General features: G+C 49.2%; 1 protein-coding gene across 2 annotated transcripts in view; it reads left to right on the forward strand.

Moving 5' to 3' along the window:
* SLC1A7 (solute carrier family 1 member 7) overlaps window positions 1-10,022 on the forward strand; it is a 40,102-nt gene extending 30,080 nt beyond the window's left edge. The window contains exons 9-11 of one of the 2 annotated variants that reach the window (XM_075287862.1): window positions 6,003-6,137; window positions 6,551-6,656; window positions 8,764-10,022. In XM_075287862.1, the coding sequence (XP_075143963.1) occupies window positions 6,003-6,137; window positions 6,551-6,656; window positions 8,764-8,988 (466 nt within the window). In that variant the 3' untranslated portion in view covers window positions 8,989-10,022. The remainder of the gene's footprint in view (window positions 1-6,002; window positions 6,138-6,550; window positions 6,657-8,763) is intronic. The other variant, XM_075287863.1, reaches the window with a different exon arrangement.
* The last annotated feature ends 238 nt before the right edge of the window (window positions 10,023-10,260 follow it).

Below are 10,260 nucleotides of genomic sequence, written 5' to 3' on the forward strand. Positions count from 1 at the left end.
CAGTAACCTATCTATCTGCAGGGCTGGGGTGATATGCTGGTTCTGGTGACAGTAACCTATCTATCTGCAGGGCTGGGGTGATATGCTGGTTCTGGTGACACTAACCTATCTATCTGCAGGGCTGGGGTGATATGCTGGTTCTGGTGACAGTAACCTATCTATCTGCAGGGCTGGGGTGATATGCTGGTTCTGGTGACACTAACCTATCTATCTTCAGGGCTGGGGTGATATGCTGGGTCTGGTGATCCTAACCTATCTATCTGCAGGGCTGGGGTGATATGCTCGTTCTGGTGACAGTAACCTATCTATCTGCAGGGCTGGGGTGATATGCTGGTTCTGGTGACAGTAACCTATCTATCTGCAGGGCTGGGATGATATGCTGGGTCTGGTGACAGTAACCTATCTATCTGCAGGGCTGGGGTGATATGCTGGTTCTGGTGACAGTAACCTATCTATCTGCAGGGCTGGGGTGATATGCTGGTTCTGGTGACACTAACCTATCTATCTGAAGGGCGGGGGTGATATGCTGGGTCTGGTGATCCTAACCTATCTATCTGCAGGGCTGGGGTGATATGCTGGTTCTGGTGACAGTAACCTATCTATCTGCAGGGCTGGGGTGATATGCTGGGTCTGGTGACAGTAACCTATCTATCTGCAGGGCTGGGGTGATATGCTGGGTCTGGTGACAGTAACCTATCTATCTGCAGGGCTGGGTGATATGCTGGTCCTGGTGACAGTAACCTATCTATCTGCAGGGCTGGGGTGATATGCTGGGTCTGGTGACACTAACCTATCTATCTGCAGGGCTGGGGGGATATGCTGGTTCTGTTGACAGTAACCTATCTATCTGCAGGGCTGGGGTGATATGCTGGGTCTGGTGACACTAACCTATCTATCTGCAAGGCTGGGGTGATATGCTGGGTCTGGTGACAGTAACCTATCTATCTGCAGGGCTGGGGTGATATGCTGGTTCTGGTGACAGTAACCTATCTATCTGCAGGGCTGGGGTGATATGCTGGTTCTGGTGACACTAACCTATCTATCTGCAGGGCTGGGGTGATATGCTGGTCCTGGTGACAGTAACCTATCTATCTGCAGGGCTGGGGTGATATGCTGGTTCTGGTGACACTAACCTATCTATCTGCAGGACTGGGGTGATATGCTGGTTCTGTTGACAGTAACCTATCTATCTGCAGGGCTCGGGCGATATGCTGGTTCTGGTGACACTAACCTATCTATCTGCAGGGCTGGGGTGATATGCTGGGTCTGGTGACAGTAACCTATCTATCTGCAGGGCTGGGGTGATATGCTGGGTCTGGTGACACTAACCTATCTATCTGCAGGGCTGGGGTGATATGCTGGGTCTGGTGACAGTAACCTATCTATCTGCAGGGCTGGGGTGATATGCTGGCTCTGGTGACACTAACCTATCTATCTGCAGGGCTGGGGTGATATGCTGGGTCTGGTGACACTAACCTATCTATCTGCAAGGCTGGGGTGATATGCTGGGTCTGGTGACAGTAACCTATCTATCTGCAGGGCTGGGGTGATATGCTGGCTCTGGTGACACTAACCTATCTATCTGCAGGGCTGGGGTGATATGCTGGGTCTGGTGACACTAACCTATCTATCTGCAGGGCTGGGGTGATATGCTGGGTCTGGTGACACTAACCTATCTATCTGCAGGGCTGGGGTGATATGCTAGGTCTGGTGACAGTAACCTATCTATCTGCAGGGCTGGGGTGATATGCTGGGTCTGGTGACACTAACCTATCTATCTGCAGGGCTGGGGTGATATGCTGGGTCTGGTGACAGTAACCTATCTATCTGCAGGGCTGGGGTGATATGCTGGCTCTGGTGACACTAACCTATCTATCTGCAGGGCTGGGGTGATATGCTGGGTCTGGTGACACTAACCTATCTATCTGCAAGGCTGGGGTGATATGCTGGGTCTGGTGACAGTAACCTATCTATCTGCAGGGCTGGGGTGATATGCTGGCTCTGGTGACACTAACCTATCTATCTGCAGGGCTGGGGTGATATGCTGGGTCTGGTGACACTAACCTATCTATCTGCAGGGCTGGGGTGATATGCTGGGTCTGGTGACACTAACCTATCTATCTGCAGGGCTGGGGTGATATGCTAGGTCTGGTGACAGTAACCTATCTATCTGCAGGGCTGGGGTGATATGCTGGTTCTGGTGACAGTAACCTATCTATCTGCAGGGCTGGGGTGATATGCTGGTTCTGGTGACAGTAACCTATCTATCTGCAGGGCTGGGGTGATATGCTGGTTCTGGTGACACTAACCTATCTATCTGCAGGGCTGGGGTGATATGCTGGTCCTGGTGACAGTAACCTATCTATCTGCAGGGTTGGGGTGATATGCTGGTTCTGGTGACACTAACCTATCTATCTGCAGGACTGGGGTGATATGCTGGTTCTGTTGACAGTAACCTATCTATCTGCAGGGCTGGGGCGATATGCTGGTTCTGGTGACACTAACCTATCTATCTGCAGGGCTGGGGTGATATGCTGGGTCTGGTGACAGTAACCTATCTATCTGCAGGGCTGGGGTGATATGCTGGTTCTGGTGACAGTAACCTATCTATCTGCAGGGCTGGGGTGATATGCTGGTTCTGGTGACACTAACCTATCTATCTGCAGGGCTGGGGTGATATGCTGGTTCTGGTGACAGTAACCTATCTATCTGCAGGGCTGGGGTGATATGCTGGTTCTGGTGACACTAACCTATCTATCTTCAGGGCTGGGGTGATATGCTGGGTCTGGTGATCCTAACCTATCTATCTGCAGGGCTGGGGTGATATGCTCGTTCTGGTGACAGTAACCTATCTATCTGCAGGGCTGGGGTGATATGCTGGTTCTGGTGACAGTAACCTATCTATCTGCAGGGCTGGGATGATATGCTGGGTCTGGTGACAGTAACCTATCTATCTGCAGGGCTGGGGTGATATGCTGGTTCTGGTGACAGTAACCTATCTATCTGCAGGGCTGGGGTGATATGCTGGTTCTGGTGACACTAACCTATCTATCTGAAGGGCGGGGGTGATATGCTGGGTCTGGTGATCCTAACCTATCTATCTGCAGGGCTGGGGTGATATGCTGGTTCTGGTGACAGTAACCTATCTATCTGCAGGGCTGGGGTGATATGCTGGGTCTGGTGACAGTAACCTATCTATCTGCAGGGCTGGGGTGATATGCTGGGTCTGGTGACAGTAACCTATCTATCTGCAGGGCTGGGTGATATGCTGGTCCTGGTGACAGTAACCTATCTATCTGCAGGGCTGGGGTGATATGCTGGGTCTGGTGACACTAACCTATCTATCTGCAGGGCTGGGGGGATATGCTGGTTCTGTTGACAGTAACCTATCTATCTGCAGGGCTGGGGTGATATGCTGGGTCTGGTGACACTAACCTATCTATCTGCAAGGCTGGGGTGATATGCTGGGTCTGGTGACAGTAACCTATCTATCTGCAGGGCTGGGGTGATATGCTGGTTCTGGTGACAGTAACCTATCTATCTGCAGGGCTGGGGTGATATGCTGGTTCTGGTGACACTAACCTATCTATCTGCAGGGCTGGGGTGATATGCTGGTCCTGGTGACAGTAACCTATCTATCTGCAGGGCTGGGGTGATATGCTGGTTCTGGTGACACTAACCTATCTATCTGCAGGACTGGGGTGATATGCTGGTTCTGTTGACAGTAACCTATCTATCTGCAGGGCTCGGGCGATATGCTGGTTCTGGTGACACTAACCTATCTATCTGCAGGGCTGGGGTGATATGCTGGGTCTGGTGACAGTAACCTATCTATCTGCAGGGCTGGGGTGATATGCTGGGTCTGGTGACACTAACCTATCTATCTGCAGGGCTGGGGTGATATGCTGGGTCTGGTGACAGTAACCTATCTATCTGCAGGGCTGGGGTGATATGCTGGCTCTGGTGACACTAACCTATCTATCTGCAGGGCTGGGGTGATATGCTGGGTCTGGTGACACTAACCTATCTATCTGCAGGGCTGGGGTGATATGCTGGGTCTGGTGACACTAACCTATCTATCTGCAGGGCTGGGGTGATATGCTAGGTCTGGTGACAGTAACCTATCTATCTGCAGGGCTGGGGTGATATGCTGGTTCTGGTGACAGTAACCTATCTATCTGCAGGGCTGGGGTGATATGCTGGTTCTGGTGACAGTAACCTATCTATCTGCAGGGCTGGGGTGATATGCTGGTTCTGGTGACAGTAACCTATCTATCTGCAGGGCTGGGGTGATATGCTGGTTCTGGTGACACTAACCTATCTATCTGCAGGGCTGGGGTGATATGCTGGTCCTGGTGACAGTAACCTATCTATCTGCAGGGCTGGGGTGATATGCTGGTTCTGGTGACACTAACCTATCTATCTGCAGGACTGGGGTGATATGCTGGTTCTGTTGACAGTAACCTATCTATCTGCAGGGCTGGGGCGATATGCTGGTTCTGGTGACACTAACCTATCTATCTGCAGGGCTGGGGTGATATGCTGGGTCTGGTGACAGTAACCTATCTATCTGCAGGGCTGGGGTGATATGCTGGTTCTGGTGACAGTAACCTATCTATCTGCAGGGCTGGGGTGATATGCTGGTTCTGGTGACACTAACCTATCTATCTGCAGGGCTGGGGTGATATGCTGGTTTTGGTGACAGTAACCTATCTATCTGCAGGGCTGGGGTGATATGCTGGGTCTGGTGACAGTAACCTATCTATCTGCAGGGCTGGGGTGATATGCTGGTTCTGGTGACAGTAACCTATCTATCTGCAGGGCTGGGGTGATATGCTGGTTCTGGTGACACTAACCTATCTATCTGCAGGGCTGGGGTGATATGCTGGTTCTGGTGACAGTAACCTATCTATCTGCAGGGCTGGGGTGATATGCTGGTTCTGGTGACACTAACCTATCTATCTTCAGGGCTGGGGTGATATGCTGGGTCTGGTGATCCTAACCTATCTATCTGCAGGGCTGGGGTGATATGCTCGTTCTGGTGACAGTAACCTATCTATCTGCAGGGCTGGGGTGATATGCTGGTTCTGGTGACAGTAACCTATCTATCTGCAGGGCTGGGATGATATGCTGGGTCTGGTGACAGTAACCTATCTATCTGCAGGGCTGGGGTGATATGCTGGTTCTGGTGACAGTAACCTATCTATCTGCAGGGCTGGGGTGATATGCTGGTTCTGGTGACACTAACCTATCTATCTGAAGGGCGGGGGTGATATGCTGGGTCTGGTGATCCTAACCTATCTATCTGCAGGACTGGGGTGATATGCTGGTTCTGGTGACAGTAACCTATCTATCTGCAGGGCTGGGGTGATATGCTGGGTCTGGTGACAGTAACCTATCTATCTGCAGGGCTGGGTGATATGCTGGTCCTGGTGACAGTAACCTATCTATCTGCAGGGCTGGGGTGATATGCTGGGTCTGGTGACACTAACCTATCTATCTGCAGGGCTGGGGGGATATGCTGGTTCTGTTGACAGTAACCTATCTATCTGCAGGGCTGGGGTGATATGCTGGTTCTGGTGACAGTAACCTATCTATCTGCAGGGCTGGGGTGATATGCTGGTTCTGGTGACAGTAACCTATCTATCTGCAGGGCTGGGGTGATATGCTGGTTCTGGTGACACTAACCTATCTATCTGCAGGACTGGGGTGATATGCTGGTTCTGTTGACAGTAACCTATCTATCTGCAGGGCTCGGGCGATATGCTGGTTCTGGTGACACTAACCTATCTATCTGCAGGGCTGGGGTGATATGCTGGTTCTGGTGACAGTAACCTATCTATCTGCAGGGCTGGGGTGATATGCTGGGTCTGGTGACAGTAACCTATCTATCTGCAGGGCTGGGGTGATATGCTGGGTCTGGTGACAGTAACCTATCTATCTGCAGGGCTGGGGTGATATGCTGGTTCTGGTGACAGTAACCTATCTATCTGTTCCCCCAGCATTACAGCAACAGCAGCCAGCATTGGGGCAGCAGGGATTCCCCAAGCTGGCCTGGTCACGATGGTGATTGTACTGACCTCTGTTGGCCTGCCCACTGATGACATCACCCTGATCATAGCAGTAGACTGGGCGCTGTGAGTATCTTCTGTCCCTCTATGTTTATTGTTTACTTGTATTCACCATAAAATAACACACCATCCCGTTTTGTTTCACCTCTACATTGTGCAATTCTTCTGTTACTCCTCCTGGAAATATATTAATAAATTGAGATGTGAGTGCCCTCTTCATTCTGCCGCTTGTAGTCAGGGCTGACAGTGTCAGACTGTGCAGGGACACCTCCTATTAATAATGAGAATGGAAACTCCCAGTAGGCAATATATTCATAATTGGCAGGAGGAATAACTGAGGAATGGCACACTGAGTTCTAAGACTTGATATTGTTATGTGGAATACAAGTACTTACTGAAACATCTATACCACATCATTTATAAAAGGGATAAGACCAAGAGACAGAACTGAATAATGAACAGTGATTGTATTTTAATAGGGACCGATTCCGGACGATGATCAATGTGCTCGGAGATGCGCTGGCAGCCGGGATCATGGCACATATCTGCAGGAAAGACTTTGCCAAGCAGAGTGATGAGGTAACAGTAAAACACTGCTAATAAGTGGGCTTACAGCGACCCCCCGGGACCCCTAAATATGCCTCATTTTTTGGTCATTAGAAATTAACTCTGCATACTCTGACTCTTAGTAGCCAATCAGAGGAGGCAGAGCTGCAGGGGGAGGGGCAGTGGGCAGGATCTGGAAACGGTAAGTAAATCATGGCCCTCCTAAGGTCAGGGGGCCCCACAGTTATGGCGGCTATGGCGGTAATTTTGTCCCTGGGCTTCAGGTGTCTATGTCAGTCCCTGGTGTAGATTGTAATTCTGGTGTAAGGGACGTCTACAAATATTAGGAGGCCGGAGCCAACACTGCTCGCCGCTGTAAGACTGTCGCATCATGCGCTGCCCTGAATATACTCGTTCCGATATCTCTAGATTCCCCTCACGGTTTCCACTATTCAGACTCCATAAATCTCTCCCTTTGTGTGTCGTCCCCTCTCTCCCCTCCATCTGCGCCTGCCCTTTTATTTCCTCACGTCTGGGACTATTTTTACTGATCTTTCAACCTGTTGTGAGTTAGAACGGAAATCTGGAAATTCTTTGACTTTGGGCGTCTCTGACGGGAAATCAAGAGATATTTCTATTAACCTTTTCCATCCAGTACGGCAGCGTCTATGGCGTCTACCGTGCACATGTGACCCTCCATCTCTGCAGCAGATGATACACGACCTGCTTGATCCACCACATGTTAGGCTCAGATTCGGGTTTGGTGACATCATCGATCTCCTAGTGAGTGATGCTGAGCCCTTGATCGTTGTAGGAGTTAATTTGGCTTCTTTAGTACAATCTACAGGGTGGGATAGGAAGGAAATGAGGGGCCGGGTATTAATGGGCTCAGTAACAAGGCGCGCTCAGTTATGACGCTCAGCTGGGGTACTCTAGGGCTTTGAAGTGGTTTGCTTTTGCTAGTGGAAGTTTCTATGTTTGGAGCGCTCGTGTTGGTCATACAAACAGAAGATGGAGCTTATGCGGAGGAGAATGTTTCGGGTCTATGTGTGAGATAACAAGAAATCCACTCAAAGTCAACTATATATATAGGGGTTTCCAAAAAGTCCTATACAGTAGTTGAATGTCTATCCAGGGACTGGGTCAAACCTCGGGTTTCCAGGCTGGTTCTGACACTGGGTCATGTGCTCCGAATCAGCACCCGATACCCAAATCGTTCCACCTCTTCTCCTGCACTCACTGGTGGCCGGATAGATCCTTGTAATAGTAAAGTCAGTGCCGTAGTACAGGTAGCTAGCAATGAACACAGGAGAAGCGGGAGGAGGCCGAGCAATTTTGGAGTCGGTGTTGGTTCTGATCGCATGATCCAGAGTCAGAGCTAGCCCAGAATCCCAGGCTTCAGCCCAAATAGAATGTGGAGGAAGTAGTAATCCCTGGATAACCCCTTTAAAATGGTATTGCCCTTAGAAAAACATGGCTGCTTACTGTCACAAATAGCGCCAAACCTGTCCACAGGTTGTGTGTGGTATTGCAGTACAGCTCCATTTTATTCCAAGTCAATGGAAATCAGCTGCAATACCATGAACGGCCCATGATGAAGGTGTGGCGCTGTTTTTTAACCAGTAGGTTTGATCAATTCTGTAGTCTAGGATATTCTCATTGCCCTCTGCCCTTACGTGGGATCATATTAGGCTCTCAATCTATACTTTCTGACCAGGTCTAAAGTTTCAGATCAGGGAAGCCCAACTGGAGGCTCAGGAGCTGTGTGTGGCCCTCAGAAGCTGTATTTGGCCCCCCAGGGTAAGGCACGTTCATGTGGTGTGGGATAAGGATCTAGTATAATCATTACCATGCAATGAGTGGTCTCTCCTACCAGCCATATGGAACAGAAGAGCGCCTCTGCTTTGTGCTCTGTTATGGGGGCACTCCGGCGTCTCTCCTATAGTTTTTCCATGCCTACTTCTTGACTCAATCCTGGTTGAATGTAATCGGTGGCCCATTAAAGAGAGGGGCCTCATTTGAGCACCCGAAACACGTTGGGTTGACCACCACTGATTTAGACTAAGTCATCCAATTATTCAACTTACTTAAAGGGGATGTCTAGGATTAGAAACTATCTTATTCTTTTCACCCATCTTCTTTCCAGGTTCCTCTAATTTGCGAGACCAAGCCGATAAGTATCCACCAGATCATGGCGTACCAACGAAATGGATGCGTGAAGAGCCGCAGCGCCCCTCACCTTTCTCACGCCACCCAAGAGTTTCACCAAGTTCAAGTGGATCCCGAGCCCGAAGTCCCAGAATCCTCCGAAAAATGCACAGAAAAAGATCACTGTACGATAGAGATCAGCGAACTTGAGACTAACGTGTAAGCGCAGGTCATGGTCTCCTCGAGAACAGGTCCTATGTCAATGGAAGAGGATGATGTTGGACACCTGGTAGGACCCTTCCACCAGAAACGGAGGGAACATCATACCAACCAAGTGTTATACCCGGTTCTTATTGTTGAGGACTGCTTTATAAACTCGCATCAACCCGGCTGCCAACTTGGAATGATCTGAACGCGCAGGACAAATGTTGGGGACTTCTTCTTCTTCTGCTCTAACACCATCCAGTTGCCGCCATAGTTATGCCGCGAATCCACCGTGCAGACGTATCACAGGATAAGGAAGTTTACATGACTTAACCTCATTTCGTAAAAGAAATTTTATATCACGTGACATATTTGTGTGCGTAGAGTAGACAAAAAAAGGTGCCTACAATCCTCCGCTTGAAATAACACTTAACTGTGTGGTGTCTTGTATATTTTAGGGCCATTTATCTATTTGGATACAATAGGATGATCGAGTTGATCTAGAGAACTCAGGTTTAGAAAAAACATGGCTGCTTCCTTCCAAAGACAGCGCCACACTTGTCCTCAGGTTGTGTTTGATATTGCAGCCGTTCGCTATAATGTAACCAACATATCCAATGGAGAGTCATGGGGCTGTTTTTGGAGGAAAGAGGCCACGTTTTTGCAATCTTTTGCCACTCCTTTAAGGTGTACTATGTCAACCTGGTATAAAAGCCAAAAAGTCAAGTGACGTTGGACATCACGTCCATGTTGGTCTCTAGCTATGGAAATGCCAGTCACGAGTGAACATCTTTGGAGGGGCGAAGCTTGCGAGGATCAGTTTTTGAATAATATTGACGATGGTCTTGGGCCGAACTTGAACCTATGACTTCTACAGTCTCTGAAGGGTTCCCATTGCTGCTTGTAAAATTGATAAAGTTGGACAAATTTGACTCCTGGTTGCCTATATTGTTATAACTGAGACACACAAAACTAGAAGGCACGATTCAAAGAGGACGATTTTGTTTCTTTTGGTTTTCTTATCTCTTTTTAGGTAATAAAAGGAATTGGAAATATCTTGTCTTCTTTTTTTCGTTCATGTAGGTTATGAGCCCCATTTAGGGATCACAGTGTACATTTTTTTCCCCATCAGTATGTCTTTATAGAATGGGAGGAAATCCACGCAAACACGGGGAGAACATACAAACTCCTTGCAGATGTTGTTCCTGGCGGGATTCAAACCCAGGACTCCAGCGCTGCAAGACTAACCATTGAGCCACATATCTTGAGGTCCTTCTTGTCAGGGCTGGAC

This window comes from Leptodactylus fuscus, chromosome 9, assembly GCF_031893055.1.
Source record: "Leptodactylus fuscus isolate aLepFus1 chromosome 9, aLepFus1.hap2, whole genome shotgun sequence".
In the NCBI taxonomy this organism is placed as follows: domain Eukaryota; kingdom Metazoa; phylum Chordata; class Amphibia; order Anura; family Leptodactylidae; genus Leptodactylus; species Leptodactylus fuscus.